This window comes from Callorhinus ursinus, unplaced genomic scaffold (genome assembly GCF_003265705.2).
Source record: "Callorhinus ursinus isolate GAN/ISIS: 27379988/994484 unplaced genomic scaffold, GSC_fseal_2.0 scaffold34, whole genome shotgun sequence".
In the NCBI taxonomy this organism is placed as follows: domain Eukaryota; kingdom Metazoa; phylum Chordata; class Mammalia; order Carnivora; family Otariidae; genus Callorhinus; species Callorhinus ursinus.
In genome coordinates this window covers 4,438,918-4,459,013 of record NW_027397096.1, presented here as the reverse complement: position 1 = coordinate 4,459,013, position 20,096 = coordinate 4,438,918, and the positions used below count along the sequence as shown (strand labels likewise).

The following is a 20,096-nucleotide window of genomic DNA, read 5'->3' as shown; positions in this document are numbered from 1 at the left end:
AGAAAAAAATTTTTTAAGCTATTAAGAAAAAAATCGAAATTAACCCTGGTAATAATATTGTAATTTAACTGATATGTATTATTTTATAGGATGATTCTAACATGTCACCGAAAACTCTCCTTAGGAAATTCTACATGAGAAATCTCATTTCCTCACTAACCTTCATTATGGAATAGAATGTAATTCTTTGGAAAGAATCCGATTAATAAAACCTAAAAAGTAACCTAAGAATATAAAAACATTAAAAATTACATTTTCTATATAGTAAAGTTACACTGTCAATATTTAGACAAAATATAAGTATGAGTCAAAAATTTATTCTGGCTGCTGTGTTTTAGAAATATAAAGGTCTTGGGCCAAGGGAGGTAACGGTGGACATGTTAAGAAGTAGTCTAATTCTGTGGCTAATTTTGAAAGAACCAACAGGATTCTCTGATGGATTGGAGGTAGAGTAAGAGAGAAAAAGCATTCGGGGATGTCTCCAAGGTTTGTGGCTTGTGGTATGAGCAGCTTTCTGGAAAAATAGGTTTGCTACAGCAAAGCCTACAACTAGAATAATTTGGTGGGGGGAAAATGGAGAATACACGTTTGGACAGTTTTGGACAGTTTGAGATGTCAGACATCTAGAGGAGATGATGAGTAGACAGTTTGATAAACAAGGCTGGATTTAAGGAAACAAGATTAGAGATACAAATTTGGGAGTCATCTGCATGTATATTGTTTAAAGTCTTGGGATTGGATCCAATTACCCAAGAAAGTGAGTGTGGAAAGACAAGAGGATCAAACCCTGTGGCATTTCAACATTAAGTGGTTGGAGAAGGGAAACAACAAAAGAGGATTGAGAAGGAACAACAAATGAGAGAAAAGAAAAGCCAACAGTTGGGTGTTCTAGAAGCCATTTGAAGAAAATGTCTCAAAGAGGGCGTTTTGACTGTGTGTCAGGTGTTATTAGTTATTCTCCTCCCTACTCTCAAGTTGTTACTACCTGTTTTTGCTAAAATGTTAAATTAGAAGTGTTCTTAAATCACTCTCCCCAGACAATGACCACTTACTACAAGAGTCTTTAAAGCTCATAAAAGTAAAATCCAAAGCCTAACAACACTTTTTAAAAATTTGAGTTTTGAGGGCGCCTGGGTGACTCAGATGGTTAAGCGTCTGCCTTCGGCTCAGGTCATGATCCCAGTGTCCTGGGATCGAGTCCTGCATCGGGCTCCCTGCTCCTTGGGAGCCTGCTTCTCCCTCTGCTTCTCTCTCTCTCTCTATCCTTCTGTCTCTCATGAATGAATAAATAAAATCTTTAAAGGGCGCCTGGGTGGCTCAGATGGTTAAGCGTCTGCCTTCGGCTCAGGTCATGATCCCAGGGTCCCGGGATCGAGTCCCGCATCGGGCTCCCTGCTCCCTGGGAGCCTGCTTCTCCCTCTGCTTCTCTCTCTCTCTCCCTCCCCCTCTGTCTCTCATGAATAAATAAATAAAATCTTAAAAAAAAAAAGATTGTCTATCTTCTAGGACTAGCTGTGGGACAATACTGATAAAAGAAGTGTTTCACAGGCTGTCAGGTGGGTTGTCCTCTCAAAAGATTCCATAATATCGCTCTGGAAGAAGAAAGTTAGGATTGGAAGAACTAAGTAAGAAAGTGGAATAACTGCAGCCCAGTAACAGCTCTGCTTTGTTGTTTTGCCTTTCCCTGCTTTGAGTTGTACAGGGCTAGGGGAGCTTTAGTGTTTTAACTCAGAACATGAAATTGGTGTCAAAAGAATTTGAAATCTAATAGGAATCTCCTGAAATCAAGGGTAGTCTCCCCTTGTCTTAAGGAAGGTTAAAAAGTTTAAATCATAAAATTCACCCATACTTGTAATGAGTCCTTAACTGCACAGGGTAAGACATGAATTTGCCCTATTTTAGATATAGCAAAAGAGTTACCTTCACAAGAGTTCTGAATTCCACATCTTCATTGCTCCCCAGCCTCCAGCCTTTGATCGTCTGCCACGTATTGTTTGAACAAAACCCTGAGAGTATAAAAGTACAAAACATAGGAAGCTTAAAACAATAAAGGAGCCATAGATGTAAAAAAAAAAAAAGTTAAATACTAAAAGAATTAAGATTGTAGATAGACTTGGATTTGAACTAATCATTTTACACATTTCTAGGAGTACTATTCTTCACAAAGTAACTTATGCCACAGTTGATGGGTAGATTGTCATCCTTTCCATTGGTGCCATGGTGGCCTAGGGTGAGACCCCCAGTCCTCTCTTGTTTGGATTCAGAGGATGCTCCAGTAACATGTCTGAATAGATCCTGAGACTCTTTGGTCTTCACATTCTTCCTGGTCTGGCTGTCATTTAAAATATTTATCCTTGGGGCCCCTGGGTAGCTCAGTCAGCTAAGCGTCTGCCTTTGGCTCAGGTCATGTTCTCAGGGTCCTGGGATCGAGCCCCACATCGGGCTCCTGCTCAGCCGGGAGCCTGCTTCTCCCTCTGCCTCTGCTGCTCCCCCTGCTTGTGCTTTCTTGATCGCGCACGCTCTCTCTCTCAAAATCTTTTAAAAAATAAAATGTTTATTATTTTTGAGAAGATACTTGCCAATGACATCCAGTAAAAGGTTAGTATACAATATATATAAAAAACTGCAACTGAACATCCAAAAAAAATAATTCAATTAAAAATGGGCAGAAGACATACAGATGGTCAACAGACACATGAAGAGATTCTCAACATCTCTTGTCATCAGGGAAATGGAAATCAAAACTACAATGAGATGTCACCTCACACCTATCAGAATGGCTAAAATCAACAACACAAGAAACAACAGGTGTTGGTGGATGTGGAGAGAAAGGAGCCCTGGTGCGCTGTTGGTGGGAACGCAAACCGGTGTAGCCACTGTGGAAAACAATGTGGAGGTTCCTCAAAAAAATTAAAATGCGTTAGGATCCAGTAATCTCACTACTGGGTATTTACCCCCAAAATACAAAAACACTAATTCAAAGAGATATGCACCCCTATGTTTATTGCAGCATTATTTACAATAGCCAAATGATGGAAGCAACCCAAGTGTCCATCGATAGATGAATGGATAAAGAATATGTGGTATATAGATACACAATGGAATATAAAAAAGAATGAAATCTTGCCATTTGCAACAACCATGGATGGATCTAGATGGTATAATGCTAAACAAAATAAGTCAGTTGGAGAAAGACAACTACCATATGATTTCACTCGTGGAATTTAAGAAACAAAACAAAGGAAAAGAACCAGACTCTTTAACTATAGAAAACAATTACCAGAGAGAGTGACTGGGGGGATGGGTGAAATAGGTGAAGGGGATTAAGAGTGCATTTGTCGTGATGAGCACTGCGTACTGTATAGAATTGTTGAATCACTATATTGTACACCTGAAACTAATAGAACTCGTATGTTAACTACATTGGAATTAATTTCAAAAATGTTTATCCTTATTTTTCTTTTGTAATGCTAATTATAGAGACAGTTTATTTCTGCTAACTTCTAAATGGTAAATTCTTTAATTTTGGCAATTTTTTTATCTTGTGAGGGCTGGAATTTTTACCTCTTTGTCATGCTGTCTAGAAGTTTTCTTTCCCTAAGCTTTTCCCAGCTTTAAGAATGGAAGTTATTCTTTAGACCTAGTGCCTACTTTGAGGGGGTTGGGGGCTGAATTCTTGGAATTCTCCTTAACTTAAAACCTCAAGATATGTTGTCACAGAATTGATGCAGAGTGACCTACATAAAATTATCGTCTCTCCTCAACCACTCAGCTCAGATCATGTCAAAGTTTTTCTTTATCAGATTTTGCGAGGTAAGATTTTCTTTTTGAAGAAAAAGGTAGTGGCACTGTATAAGTGAAATGTTTTGCTTTTCATTTGAACTTTAATCTGACCTCCCAAGGCTTTTTTCTTCCCTAAAGACTTTTTTCTTTTGACCAAGATATATTTAATAATCTCTACACTTGATGTTAAGAGGCTTTTAAGGGTGGCCAAATGGTTCTTATTTTCACTGATGGAAGAGAAAGCCCTAATTCATTACTCAGTTAAGTAGGTTAATCTAGGGAGGTAAATAAGCAGGATGGTTTGTGGAACCCTGTGGTCTGTCACAAAGTTTCCTTTAAACAGCCTTTAATAGGAGTATGTGGCTGGCATCAGGTGACTCAATTGAAAAGTAACTGTTCCTTATGGGATGACATTTATTCTTCAAGTGTGGTCCAAGTGTTGGCTGGTATACCTGAGTCCAACTTTAGAAAAACAAGACTCTTAAAGCCAAAGCATCAAGGAGGCTGAGAAACAGCAATATAATTCTCCAGACTGGCTCATTAAAGAGCACCGACTTGATAGGCAGTTTGAGCCGACATTGCTATAGCTGCTTCTGGCCAGCAGGTATATCCTCCGGAATTTTGCTGTTACAAATGGAGAACCGTTTAAAGCTGAAACAGCTTTCTTACCTAGTAAAACACTCTTCTCCCTCTGCTCCCACACTAGGATTCATAGATTCAGGTATTCTTTATGGAGATTAAAAGGCATCTACCAACAGAATGAAAACACACACAAGGCGTTAACACTAGGATGTTCACCTTCCATAGATGTATTGATACTCTGTGGCAGGTGACAGAAGGAAGATACTAGATATTGGATCTTTTTTTACACTTGTAAAAAAATCTATGATTTGCTGAAAGACTCAGCCTTGAAGCTGTGACCTTTTTCTAACAGTGCTAAAACTCAGTCTTTTAATATGTCAAAAATATTTTAAAGTAATTAACAACCCCTCTTGAATCTCAGTGGTGGGGAATACTACTGACAAACCTGGGCAGGTTACTGAATTTTGTCTTAGTGAAAATCTGCCCTGGGAAGGGCTCCCTGGGGGGTAGTGAGGATTTGTTAGAGCCAGCTCAGAATCACAGGTTGAGAGTACCAATAGCAGAGCTCCTGTAGCCACCCACACTTAGGAACAATTCAAGGATATTGGTATGGTCAACTTTTAAATTCCAGCGCCTGAAAAGCTTATCTGTATTTAAACCTAACTCATCTTTTGAATTCTAGGCATTATCTGTAGATTGTGCAACCTTTGATGACACTTTATTTTACAAAATTACAGTTTTTTGAGGTAGGACTAAGTCAAGCTTTTAATAACGTTTATGATGCCATTATTTAGAGAACAATCTTAAATCCTGTATTCTCTGTTACCGTGGTTTTCCCCAAATAATTGGTTGAGTGAAAAGAATTAAATATCTGCAATTAAATCCGTTTGTTATTTCAGGTTTGAAATATCTCCATTCAGCTGGCATTTTACATCGAGACATTAAGCCAGGGAATCTCCTTGTGAACAGCAACTGTGTTCTAAAGGTAGCTTTTCAGTTCCTTTAAGTATCTGAGAAAAATTTAGAATGCCAAGGCAGGTTTAAGAACAATGTGTTTTTGTGAAAGAGTTAAAATTTATTTTCATCACTTTACCAAATAATTAAAGAACCGAGTTTTCTCTGGCAGTATCGCTAGTCATGGCCATAGTAACTGATTTGTCATCTTGACTCATGGTTTCTTCATGATAGTTTGCATATGTTTTGGAAACACTGAAATTGGAATTACAGTGTGACCAGAAAAAAGATAAAGAAGGTAATTTCTTTTTAGATTGTTCCAGTGCTAAAGGAAGTATATATCAAAAGAAATATTGCAAGACTAGTAAGTTATTTATATGAGAATGAAGTATGGCTTTCAAGAAGACTGTGTTTTTGCACAGCTAACATTTCTATGCCGTGTGTGACTGAGATAGCCAAGTAAGGAAGTGGAAACACTTAAAAGTGAAAATACTAGGGGTGTTTGGGTGGCTCAGATGGTTAAATACCTGCCTTTGGTTCAGGTCATGATCCGGGAGTCCTGGGATCGAGCCCCATGTGGGGCTCCCTGCTCAGCAGGGAGTCTGCTTCTCCCTCTGCCCCCTCACCCTGTTCATGCTCTCTCTCTCTCTCAAATAAATAAAATCTTTTTTTAAAAAAAAGGTAAAAATACTAAGCAGAAAGGGGCCAAATATATTTGACAATATATAGTAGCCAATCCTGCTACTCCCTCTGAAGGGGAATTGATTACAGGATTTAATTGTAGTTAGTAGTCCCAAAATTTCAAGCCATCAATTTCAATTTTACTTTCCCGCAGGGTCTCCACCTACCCCCATCCGTTGTTTCTTGTTAGAGTGGCTCACAAATTGCAAAATCCACATATGTGCATTTTCCTGCCTCTAATAGATGTATTAACGGAACGCCTAGTGAGAGGCCCGCCATATTTTCCCCATCATAGAAATTAGAAGTAAGGGCCTTCCTAGAACTGTGTGATCTCTGTGTAAGCAAATTTAAATTCTATTTATTTTATGAGTGGCTACAGTATTACATGGTGCTTCAGTTTGCAGTAAATATTCTTAACATTCCAACTGATAGATTTGAAAAAGAAAACTGGTTTTTTTGTTTGCTTTAATAAATAAAGTCTATTTATATTTAAGTTTAAATAAATAAAGATTTATTTATTTGGAAGAAAGAGAGTGCACAGTGGGGAGGGGCAGAGGAAGAGGGAGAGAGAGTTCCAAGCGGACTCCATGCTGAGCACAGAGTACAACACAGGGCTTGACCTCATGACACTGAGATCATGACCTAAATCGAAACGAAGAGTCAGATGTTAACCAACTGTGCCAACAGGCACCCCAAGAAAACTGGTTTTTAGATGTTACCTGCTTTATAAGTTATCAAGCTGTCATTGTTACTTAGCTTGATGGCAGTTAAACTAAATATTAAAAGCAAGTATATAAATGAGTATCATTTTGTATTTTAAATGCTTTCTTTAAACTCTGGCCAATTTTCTTTAAAAGCTGGTATGTTATACTGTGAAAAAAAATCACCCTTCCTTATAGCCTTGAAGAACTGTTCCTGATTTAACTCTAGAAAGATTAAAAAAAAAAAAAAACAACTATCTTTCAGGGGCTCCTGGGTGGTTCAGTCGGTTAAACATCTGCCTTTGGTTCGGGTCACAATCCTGGGGTCCTGGGATGGAGCCCCTCATCAGGCTCCCTGCTCAGTGGGGAGTCTGCTTCTCCCTCTCCCCTGCCCCAACTCATGTTCTCTCTCTCTCTCTCTCTCAAGTAATATCTTTAAAAAAAAAAACTGTCTTTCATATTTTCCCTGAAAACAACTAATGTTGTAGTTCAGTCTCTTTCACAGAGAAATTAATTGTTCCCCATGTCCACTAAAGTAAATATTCCTTCTATAGGTCATTGAGTTCATTTCCCTGCACCTTTCCACTTTTTAAAGAGCTGCAACCTATTCCCATAACTCTAATTTTAATTTAAAAAAATTTTTTTAAACCTTAGGAATTCTTTATTCTGTTTGGACCAAATCAGTTTTATGACAATTTAAGCCAGTTTCTTCTTATTTTGGTTTCTGGTTCCCAAAGCATTTTGTTTAGAACCGTCTTGCTTGGTGCCACTACCTGCTTGAGGTCCGTTTTTCAAATCATCTGTTATGGTATTATAACTTCTAGCTACACAAATGAATAACTAGAGGAAAATGTCATTTATGAATAAACAACACAAAGATCAGGATAAATTGAAATTGTGCCCCACTCCTTTGACTTGTCTTAGCAGCCTACTTTTAAGACCCAGAATGGAGTGCCAAGCTACGGACACTAATTCTCTCTTCTCAAGTGTACAAATTCATCAAAAATAATATGATAAAACATTTCTTTTAAATTAGTATCCTTTCATATTCTGAATATATTTTGTTTCCTATTAAGCACAAAATGGATAATTTTGTTGGAAATCTCATTATCTTTTTGGTTGTCTGATCATATAAGCTTCTTACTTTGGGTTTAGTTTGTCTTCCAGATAAATTGCCCAAAATGACTCCAGACAGACTGGTGTTTTTAACAGAGGACTTGCTTTATAACAGAAAACATTTTCTGTCCGGTGGGTGGTTGGTGGTGGTTGTTGCTGTTTTTACTGTAAATACAAGAAAGATATAGGAAAATGGATTTAAGTTCTTTGGTTTTGTTTTGTTTTAAAAGATATCCTAAAACGTCACAGCCATGGAAGAGAGTTTTAAAATATTATGTGTTATTTGAACACTAACCTTTGGGAGAATTTGATAAGCAATTTATAGTGTTTGGGTTTTTTTTTTCTTTTTGGTATGGTTTTAAAACATTTTTTTAAGCTGCCAGACCCTTTTTTTCAAATAAAATCTTATGCTGCGACCTCAACTTAGAAAACAGTGTTAGTTTATCACTTATAATATTGACTCATGAAGTTAATCAGTGAAAATGCTGGAGCTTGGAAGGCCCTTACTCTCTTATCTTAACCTCAGTGCTCCCACTTTTTGTTTTGGTGGCCCAGTATTAAGAAAATGTTCTTAATATGAGAAATTCCTGAAAATAAGTAGAAGTTGCTGGTGGTGGCGCTGCTGCTGTCTACTAACAGCTCACCTTGTAACCTTAGCATACTTTTCAGTTAAACAGAAATAACAAGAAAAGATTTATTCCTAGGTCTGCATATAAATTAACCACTTTCTGATTTACTGTTGTGTTACCGGGTTCTAGCATACTTTCCAAACCATAAGAGGCATTCAGTTAAATATTTACAGCACAAAGAAATGAGTGAAACTTGTAGCATTGGTATCCTACAGTGTGCTGCATTTTGACATACATATTTGAGTGTGAATAGTATTTTAAATAGATAGGTACATGGGAAGTTTAGGACTCAGTTTGAAACCCATAGATCTAAAGAAATTTTACTATGTGTATGCCATAAAGACAGTGAACATAGCTCAGGAGGTCTTCAAGATAGGCACTTTTTTTTTCGTATAATTCCTTGATAAGCCTTGAAAATACATAGTTTGATTTGTACATTAAACCTAGAAATATGCATTGAGCTGTCTTTTTGGTTTAGTTATCAGTTGAAAAGATGAGTGAGAAGAATATTTTTTTTTAAGATTTTTTTTTTTTTTTTTTGGCAAAGAGAGAGAGAGCACAAGCAGGGGAAGCGGCAGGCAGAGGGAGAAGCAGGCTCCCTGCTGAGCAAGGAGCCAGATGCGGGACTTGATCCCAGGGCCTCGGGATCATGACCTGAGCCAAAGGCAGACGCTTAGCCAACTGAGCCACCCAGGCGCCTGAGAAGAATATTTTTAAAATTCATCATTTTATATAGAAATAAGGAAGTTTGAGATTTTTTTTTTCTCTTATGCAAATAAGATCAAATTATATATTGACACAAATATACTCTACCTGTACCATTGGAAACTTTTCAAAGTTCAGAATCTATCAAGATTTTGATTTTTTGCTTATTTTGTTTTACTTTACCATTTGTAAATATATTTGTCTCTTTAACAATATTTTGATAATCTTTTCTATTTAGATTTGTGATTTTGGATTGGCCAGAGTGGAGGAATTAGATGAATCCCGTCATATGACTCAGGAAGTTGTCACTCAGTATTATCGGGCTCCGGAAATCCTGATGGGCAGTCGTCATTACAGCAATGCTATTGACATCTGGTCTGTCGGATGTATCTTTGCAGAACTACTAGGACGAAGAATACTGTTTCAGGCACAAAGTCCCATTCAGCAGGTATGATTTTACTTTAGGCTTTAGTAGCTTTCAATTCTATTACAGATTTAAAGGAAAAACCATCTTGCACATGTGTGTGGGGCTTATTCATTGTACTGTCTAAATTGCTTTTAGCAAATTGAGGTTCATTTAAAATTCAGAAAGTTAGGAAGTTGAAGATTACAGAGAGATTCATTTTGTAACTTACGAACCTATTAGAGGGAGTGTTGACTTTATTACATGCACTGATGCATAGCAGCAGACTCTGCTGTAACAATTTGCACAGGTGTAATCTTCCATTGTTAGAGGGCCTCTGTTCTTTCTGACTGAATGGGTCAGACTCGAAAATGCATTTGATGGCTTAATGTACTTACACTTTGTGCTTAGAATATAAATTTTGAGTGTTGATTTCCTTAAATCTGAACATTTAAGAACATTTTGAACCTTTATTTTTGGGCTAACATATTTAAATATGGCAGAGAACATTAGGAGCTTATTAAAATGTAGCTTTAGGAAATCATTGGTGTTACTTTATCTGCCCTGAGAGCTAATTCATTACCCCACATATTTTCTTGAGATAATTTGTAAGTATTATTTTAGATCCCTAAATTATTTAAGATCCATAAATCTTAACAATAGTGTTTGCATGAGATTAATGTATCAGTGATGTGCTCAGCCTGCAAAATCAAACTGGTGGGTTCAAATCCTGGCTCTGCCACTTACTATCTATTAATTCTTAGGCAAACTAAACCATTCTGAGGACTGTTGTGCAGATTAAAAGAAGTAATAAAGCTGAAAATGAGGCCTGGCACATAGTAAGCACTCAGCAAATATTAGCGACTGTGATAGTAGTTATATGCCAGAATGCTAGGGTTGCAGCGGTAAATAAGACAAAGTTCGTTCCTGCCTTTGTGCAACTTTCACATGGGACAAAATAAATAAGTACACAAATAAATATAATGTAAGTAAGCTAAGTAATGACAAATTCTGTGGAGAAAAATTGAACCAGGTTAGGGATAGGGAATGATGATAGAGCAGAGCATTGCTAAAGGGTTCTCTGAAAGAATGACATTTGAGGCGTGACTCAAAGTGAAATGAGGGAGTGAGATACTGGGCATGTTTCAGGAAAAGGACAACCAACATAATTAAGTCTCTGAGGCAAGAACAAGTGTGGCCTGTTGGAGGGATGGCATGATCAAGGGGGAAGATTGTAGGAGACAAGGTCAGAGAGAGAGAGAGAGGGAAGGAGCCTGACTGTGGTGACTGGATAAGGACTTTGGATTTTATTCTGTCCAAACTGTAATGGAAAGCTATATGAAGGTTTTGAGCAAGGGAGTGTTAAGATTTGATTGATCACATTTTAAAAGATCACCCTGACTACTATGTATCTTTGTAAATAATTCATACACTTGGCCCAAAATGGAAAAATTTCTTTTATACTCTTCTACAAAGAATTAACTGATACCTTAGAAACTGTATATGCTATGATGAGCATTTGAAATTATTTCTCTGCTATACATTCAAAGTCTATTTTACCAAGTTTACATCTTAAAATTTGATCCTAGTGATAAAAAATTATCATATATAATTTTAATGCTGGGTACTATTGACAATACCCACTTTACTATTCAATTTCTTTAGAAAGTAGATTTTAATGCACCTACCTGTAAGACCCATCATATCTGGACATAAGAAACTGCCATACAGAAAAGCTTAAATAAAAGTTAAGGGGTTGTTTGAGACACCTGGGTGGCCCAGTCAGTTGAGCATCCGACTTGATTTCAGCTCAGGTTATGATCTCAGGGTTGTGGGATCAGCCCCACGTAGGTCTTTACACACACTCATCAGGGAGTCTGCTTAAGATTCTCTCTCTCGGGGTGCCTGTGTGGCTCAGTCGTTAAGCGTCTGCCTTCGGCTCAGGTCATGATCCCAGGGGTCCTGGGATCGAGCCCTGCATCAGGCTCCCTGCTCAGCGGGAAGCCTGCTTCTCCCTCTCTCACTCCCCCTGCTTATGTTCCCTCTCTGGCTGTCTCTGTCTGACAAATAAATACATAAAATCTTTAAAAAAAAGATTCTCCCTCTCCCTCTGCCCCTCCCACCCTGTGGGGGGGGTGGCGCACATGCATGCTCTCTCTCTTTCTCAAATAAATCTTTTTTTTTTTTAAGATTCTATTTATTTATTTGACAGAGATAGCAAAAGCAGGAGCACAAGCAGGGGGAGTGGGAGAGGGAGAAGCAGGCTTCCTGCTGAGCGGGGAGCCCGATGCAGGACTTGATCCCAGGACCCTGGGACCATGACCTGAGCCAAAGGCAGACGCTTAACCCCTGGGCCACCCAGGCGCCCTCAAAGAAATAAATCTTAAAAAAAAAACAAAAAACGGGGTTGTTCAAATCCCATATATTGAACAAGGATCTTGGATTGCTGCTGAAAAGAACTATGCGCGCGCGCGCGCGTGTGTGTGTGTAAAGTGTGAAGCAACTGGCATAGGTAGGATTCAGATATCTTATTATCTAGAGAAATGCATAGGTCTTGAGTTTGCCAGTCTGATGTAGCCACTGACAGAGAACTCGCATCTATCATCAGTGTATTTTAGGATGAGAAATCAAGATCTAAAATGGGAAGAGAGTCTAACTTTTAAATGGAAGTAGTTATTTTCTGTAGCATTTTCTCTGTATCTTTGAGAAATAAAAACCCTAGCAGACTTCATAAAAATGTTTCTCACCCAGGGATCTTACCCATTTTAGACAACTTTCTGAATGTTTCCATTGGTTTTCATGAGCCAGTCATTTTCTTCTACCTTCACGGTAGTTGTTAGAGGTCCAAAAGTATCACCAACACACTTTTCCCAAAAAGCTTTGTATAGAGATCTTCTATGTAATACAAGCTACTTGATCATCTCCATTATCCTGGAGGGCAGTGATCCTTATCTAAACTTGATAGTTTTTTTTTTTTTAAGATTTTATTTATTTATTTGACAGAGAGCATGAGCAGGGAGGAGGAGCAAGGGGAGAGGGAGAAGCAGCTCCCCACTGAGCAGGGAGCCCGATGCAGGACTTGATCCCAGGACTGTGGGATCATGACCTGAGCTGAGGGCAGACACTTAACCAACTGAGCCACCCAGGCGCCCTAAACTTCATAGTTTTGATAAGTGCAGAAAGTAGTGCTTTATATCTGGCAATCTCAGTACGAGGAAAAGAAGTGCTCTGTAGGTAAGAATTTTCCATCCTGGAGGAATCTGAATGATATGTTATTGCTAATTAGGTTATGAAGTTAGAACAGTTTTCGCACTACAGAAGATTGTAAAGGTGGTTTCCTACCTACCAAGACCTGTGAGAAGACCATTTTCTATCGTGCATAGCTGATTACATGTGGTCTTGTGCAGTGTCATAGTTTTCTAAGAAGCACCATTTTCTGCTAGTGTAAGAGGTTTCCAGCATAACTAGAACGAGGTGATTTGTACAGGCCCAAACATCAACAGCTTAGCTTTCATTTCAGATGTGAATATTCTGAGTATTTACTGAGTCACAGCTGCCTGATTTATGGATTGGCTCCTTGATGAGCCTGAATCCATTTGAAGCATCAGAATCCATTCATTAACTATTTGAAAAGAAGAGTCATTAGCCATGAGCAAAAGAGCAGTTCACCTCTGCAAGGATCATAGATACTGTCTTATCAAGACCCAGGGCAGGTACATGCAGACCCCTAAGTTACTATAGCCTTAGAATGCCCTGCTTGCCAAAATGTATTTTAATTCTGTCATATGGGTTCCTAATAAAAACATTTTTCTGGCTTTTTTAATAGTCCAAAAGTGAAAGTCGGAGTTCCTATCTGTTAATCTGGAACTTACCTTAAGAGCTTGTTTCCCGCCCCCCACATTTGGTCCTCATCTCTAAGGGCAGTGATTTAAGAGTAATGGAAAGTTGTTTCCATGAGCTCTTACTATCTGTCTGTATTTCACGTTTCCTTGCAGCTGGATTTGATCACGGATCTTTTGGGCACACCATCGCTGGAAGCAATGAGGACGGCTTGTGAAGGCGCTAAGGCGCACATACTCAGGGGCCCTCATAAACAGGTAAATGGTAGGGCGGGGCCTGTAGTTTGTAACCACCTGGACAGGACTTCTCTTCCAACAGAATAATGACTTGAGACTTTTTAAACCAAAACATGATTTACGGGTTTTATTTAGTCTTTATGTCACAGTCATAAGTAAGAAAATGTTAAATATTTGTCAAACCAAATAAAATATCATCATTCCCAATGCTGTGGGAGAAAGTAAAAGCTTCTGTAGCACTGTTGCTAAGAAATGACTCCTGGCTTTTTGTCTCCTGGTCTTTGATGTGTCTGGGAAAAGTTACTGGGGTAGAGCTTTCACTTCAGTGCCTGTATATCAAGATGTCTTTTCTAAATACTGAGCCAAAATACCTGGTTTCTCTTATTCCAAGCAGGAATATGAGGCTGTTTCCATTGCACTCTTACCACTCACACAGAATCAGGCTTGAATGCTTGTAGAAAAGAAGTATGAAGAGAGACTGCCAGATGTACTGATCAATATAGCTTGCAACCAGACAGGTCACTGCTGAGAAAGACAAGAAGATAGCTAAACCACCTGTTGGTTTAGCAGCATTTTTTTAGGTGGATAGAACAGCTTACTGATGTGAAAACTGAGCGAGAGAAATAGTTTTCCTCAGAACAACAAACTGAAACAGAAAAAGACTTGAACAGGAAGACTCGGCAACTAATTTTCATGGGCTCTGCCTTGGTTTCTTTTAAATTAGGCATTTAGATGATCTGATTGATCATTACATCTGATTGATCTAAATGACCAAATGACAGACCGAGCTTGATACTCCTCTCAAATTACCAGCCAGACATTTAGGCAAGTCCTTGTGCCTTGCTCTTGCAGTTTCTCTAATTCCAGTGTGACTCCAGAGCTCCCATTTTCACAGGCACAGGGGGCAATAGGTAAAGTGTGTTCTCTTCTAAAACCAGTCTGAACTAGAAAAATAGAGATGTTGACGCTGGTATTTTAAATAACTCCCTGCCAGTTTTATCTTTCTGTTGCATTTAGTTTATAAACTGAAATAATTTGAGCCCTAACTCTCTTAGAAGAGCACACAGTAAGTCTTAACTTAGAGGAAGCTTCTGTATTAATGGAAGGAACTCAAAAGATCTATTATGTTCTATTTATTGGCCATTATCAGGAATATTAAAGTAATTTATCAATACTTCATGGTAAACGTGCCCTTGGAACTAGCAGAATAATTTTCCTCTTTTACTGACCTTAGGTCAGTAAATCTTTCCCGGCTAAAGGTAGCCAGTAATGAAATGTGATTAAGATCACATACCCTGGTGCCACCCTTCCATCTCTAGAGGAATTTTAACTATTACTAATGGTTGCCAGCTAGTTAATCCTTTGTGTCAGAGCTGCTGAAGTGCAGCTAAGAGAGCAAGGCTTCCTAAGGAGTTTCCTGCCTGCCTTCTAGAACATCTCAAAAATATAACATACTGCACCAAAGGTAACTATGCTCTCCTTTGAGCATTCCTGCAAGTGAGTCCTTTCCCTACTAGAAATTTTTAAAAATCTGTTAGTTGTAAAAACCTAGAACTTTCAACAAAATAAAAAAGAGTTAAGTATCATATTTTTGTCTAAAACAAAGGAGGGAAGAAAGAAAAATTTAAAGTCCTATGTTTATTTAACTAGTTAAATAGGTTAAGATGTTAAGCAGAATATTTTCCTATACATTTTTACATGAATCGGCCTTTTAACACTAATGCCTCTTAGAATTTATTTTATCATTAAGTTTAGTGATGGTCTTAAGAGAGCACCACAGTAAAAGTTAGGGATAGCCCTGGCTAGTCTTAAGAGAGCACCACAGTAAAAGTTAGGGATAGCCCTGGCTAGTCTTGGTATTGGAATATTTTGGTGTTTTGTTTTGTTTTTTAAGATTTTATTTATTTATTTGACAGAGAGAGACACAGCGAGAGAGGGAACACAAGCAGGGGGAGTGGGAGAGGGAGAAGCAGACTCCCCGTTGAGCAGGGAGCCCGATGCAGGGCTCGATCCCAGGACCCTGGGATCATGACCTGAGCCGAAGGCAGACGCTTGATGACTGAGCCACCCAGGCGCCCCTGGAATATTTCGGTTTTAAAGAGAAGACTGGTGGGGTGGAAACAAATTAGGCAACCATTTTCCCTCAAAGGCTAGATACACTTTACACAAAACTTTAAAAAAGTCTTTTTTTTTTAAGACTTTATTTATTAATTTGAAGGAGAGAGCACAAGCAGGGAGGAAGGGCAGAAGGAGAGGGAGAAGCAGACTGAGCAGGGAGCCAGATACAGGGCTTGATCCCAGGGCCATGACCTGAGCTGAAGGCAGACACCTAACCAATTGAGCCGCCCAGGTGCCCCAAAACTTTAGAGTCTTATCTTTAGATGCTTTTAACCAGTACTAGAAATGGTCTCCAGAGTCAGGTGTTCATGGTCTTTGAACAGTAACCCGGGTAGATTGGTATAGAGTAAGGTTATGCCTACCATATGTAATTGAATGCAAATAAACTTAGCATATTACTTAGTTCCAGTTTTCCCCCAGTTTGGAAATTCAGGTTTTCATCTACATTTGCTAGTTGATCTTTATACCACTACTGCTCTCTAGAGAAGTTAGCAGAACCGTGAAGCTCTTTACTTAAACCATCAGTCAGACTCGACTTTTCCTCTTCCTACTCTCTACTCCTTCCCTTACCCCATGATGCATATCCTTTATGCCTCTTGTTGGCCTGTTAGCAGCTGCTTAAAGGTATCTCCATTCACGTTTTACCTATTTAGAGCTGAGATCAGAAGACACACAAGTATATTGGTATGTAGCCACTTGGATATTTTTTTTTAACTTTAAAAGATTAATTTGGTCCCAAAATCAGTATATACACTACAGCTTGTGTAGTTCTGTACATCATGACTGTTCTGCAAAGGGCATCATTCTTAGCTCAACGCCCCACACCACATATATGCTCTGTTTATATTTCTTTGGTCTATAGTGATGAAAAGTGCAGGCTGTGGCGGCAGTCTCAGGCTTACCACAGTGCACAACATGTTGAAGGTGTCCCAGGAGTTTTATGCTACAGTGTTCAGACAGACTGAATGTGAATCCAGCCTCAACTGGTAACTCACTTTGTGATCTTAGGTAAATTACTTAACCTCTGTGTGCCTCAGTTCATCGATCTGTAAAATGGGAATAAAACTGTTTCCTACCTCATTAAATTGTTATGATGATAAAGAGATAGTACATGCAATGAGAGCATAGAATAGTGTCTGACATTCTAAACATGTAATAAATATTAATAAATATTACCAATTAAAGTTATCACTCTAAAATGGTAGCTAAAGCTTGTGATGATTTTTTTATATATATAACATTATGATCAAGTGGAGTTTGTCCCAAGGATGCAAAGATGGTTCACCCAGAGAAAATTTATTAATATATTTTGACATTTTAAGTGAGAAAAATCATGATTATCTCAATTGATGCAGAAAAGGCATTAGATAAGGTTCAGTCCTTTTTATGCATTACCATGATAGAAGTTCTTTACAAAAACCTATAGATAAATTTATAGATAAATATATGAACAAGGCAGAGTGAGCTGTATTAACACATTACTAATGACATGAGATAAAAATGCATGCACACAGAAAAAGCCTCTAACTTTTAGAAAGGACTCAGAATTCTGCGTGAAGCTGCTTAGGCTATTGGAGGGCTTCACAGGGCAAGCTGTACTACTGTACTTACTCTAAATTACTTGATACAAGAGTTAGATGAACTATATTTAAACTCATGAGGAATACTTCTAAAATTTCAATACAAGTTTTTGAGTTTGGACTACAAAAAGAAAAACTAAGCTCTTTTTCAAGTAGTTCCCACTTAAGTAGCTACTCAAAGTTAGATGGAAATAACCATTCTTTACTACTAATGATCATTTCTAACAATTAGAAGTTTGCTATGTACTAGTCGCTGTCCCAACTGTTTCTTATACATTAGTTCATTAAATCCTCACAGCACCAAAATGTACCATTTGCTCCTTTTTACAAACAAGAGATGAAGGATTACAGAAGTCAAATAATAAGCTTAAGGTCATAAGCCAGATCTTAAAAGTAGGTTTCTCTACTTCTAAAAATTATGTTCTTAGCCAGTATGCACTGCCTTACACATACACCTTCACAGCAGATTTTTTTATTAATTTCATTTGTACATATGCAAGTAATATGTGAGTACATGTAAAATAAAAGTTTTACAGTTAGTCATCCGTAGCTACCCCCCCACACACACACACACTGTCCCAGTCACCTCTGGATTAATTTGAGAATATCTTCCTAGACATATTTTTCTGTGCATTTATTTATATATATTTGTACAGAAATACATACTATCGTTTGTTGGGACTTCCTAAAAAATAAAACCATACATACACAAAAGGAGAATCTAATTGCTGTTTTCTTAGAGTCACAGATTACTGTCTCAAATTAATTTTCTTGTGTGGTTGATTAATATACATATTCCCATACAGTGTATCAATCAGGACTCTTTTTGGGTGAAACTCAATTAAAACTGGCTTAAACAAAAAAGGGTTCTTACTGGCTCATAGAATTGTTTATATGAAGATGTTGGGCAACAACTGACTCAGGCTTTGCTGGATTCAAGTAGTCAAGTGATGTTCCGAGCCAGGAATCTGATTCTTCTCTGTTTTGTTTTCCTGTGTGTTGGCTTCATTTTCAGACAGGCTTTCTTTATTCCTGCGTGTTTGTAAAAATGGAACCAGCAGTCCGGGCCTACGTTCTACTAGCATATCAATCCTTCAGGAAAGAGCTTTCCCAAATAGATAGAAAAAATATTTGGAAGGTCTCTGATTCAGTTATGAATATGTTTGGTTATGAGCAATAGAAAATCTTGCTTACAGTGGTTTAATGAAATAGGGGTTCATTTTTTTCTCATATCAAGAAGTCCAGAGGTAAGCAGCCTGGAGCTGGTATAGCAGCTCAATTACGTCATCAAGGACCTAGTTTTTTTTTCTTTCTTTCTGCTCTGCCATCTGTAGAATATTGATTTCATACCCTCTTGCTTATCTCCTCCTGGCCACAAAATGGCTGTAGCTTGAAATCATATTCACATTCAAAGCAAGAAAATGGAGGAAAGAGGGAACACTAGTAGTATCTGTCCCTTTTATCAGGAAAGGATATTTTCCCAGAAGCCTGCCTAGCAAATTTCTGCTTATATGTCATTGTCTAGAACTGTGTAATATGTAAACTCCCAGATGTAAGACAAGCTAAAAAAAAAAAAATGAGTGTTTTCTGTCTTTTATAATAAAGGTAGGTAAAGGAGAAGAGGATTGGGGGGGTATGTGTTGGATTAGCCAGTCCATTGGCTGTCCCCCGTTTTAGAACATGTGTCTTTCCCAGAGCCAGTCAACGTGTTCAGGGCAATATTTCATTCAATTGGCCAGGCTTGGGTCAGGTGCCCATCCTTGGAGTTGAGAGATTGAAATCAAGCTCAGCCACTTGATTTTTGAGTGAAGAAGGAGTGGTTCCCCAAAGATCAAGGAATGCTGGGCAGACAAAAACACCATTCGGTATTTTTTATTTATTGTTTCTTTCCTATGACTCAAAATCTTGGATGAATGCAATCTTAGGTGCCATGGCCCAAGTACCTTTTAAAGTAGATACTTGTTGGGACACCTGGGTGGCTCAGTCAGTTAAGCTGCCAACTCATGATTTCAGCTCAGGTCATGATCTCAGGATCATGGGATCAAGTCCCACATCGGACTCTGCACTCAGCACAGAGTCTGCTTGAGATTCTCTCTTTCCCTCCCTCTCCCCCCGTCCCCCCCCACTCACTCCCTCTCTCTAAAATAAATAAATAGGGGCGCCTGGGTGGCTCAGTCGTTAAGCGTCTGCCTTCAGCTCAGGTCATGATCCCAGGGTCCTGGGATCGAGCCCGCATCAAGCTCCCTGCTCTGTGGGAAGCTTACTTCTCCCTCTCCCGCTCCCCCTGCTTGTGTTCCCTCTCTCGCTGTGTCTCTCTCTGTCAAATGAATAAATAAATAATCTTTAAAAAAAGATTGAAAATTTTAAAAATTTAAAGAAGGAAAACAAAGTAGATACTTAATGAGGCACTGACCTATTGGTGGGATTGCAAAGTCTATTATCGGCCCTTAGTCCTTCTGTTCATCTCTTATAAGGTTTAGATTTTCCTTTTTCCTCAAATTGTTCCAACTAATTGCAACAGAAATACATGTAATATTTTTGCTAAAGTGAAAATACTTCTGTCTCCTGATAGGAACCATATCTTACGTTTAATAGATTATGTTAGAGAGTTCGTTCAATTCAAACTGTTTCTCAGGTCGGGATTTCTTTCACATAACCCCAGAGTGCTCACTGTATAGTGCACTGCACATTGTGCATACTTAAGTAGCATTGCTGACTGGTCATCACAGCTTTTTTGCCGCTAGCTGAAAACGTCCAGGACAGGACTC

General features: G+C 38.4%; 1 protein-coding gene across 2 annotated transcripts in view; it reads left to right on the top strand.

The window, feature by feature from the left end:
• Nucleotides 1-20,096, top strand: part of NLK (nemo like kinase) — a 175,930-nt gene that overhangs the window by 140,899 nt on the left and 14,935 nt on the right. For both annotated transcript variants that reach the window (XR_012374415.1, XM_025851321.2), the window contains exons 4-7: nucleotides 3,707-3,813; nucleotides 5,265-5,350; nucleotides 9,390-9,599; nucleotides 13,550-13,651. Coding sequence is in view for 1 of the 2 variants with exons in the window: in XM_025851321.2 (XP_025707106.1) it covers nucleotides 3,707-3,813; nucleotides 5,265-5,350; nucleotides 9,390-9,599; nucleotides 13,550-13,651 (505 nt within the window). In the remaining variant the exon portion in view is untranslated. The remainder of the gene's footprint in view (nucleotides 1-3,706; nucleotides 3,814-5,264; nucleotides 5,351-9,389; nucleotides 9,600-13,549; nucleotides 13,652-20,096) is intronic.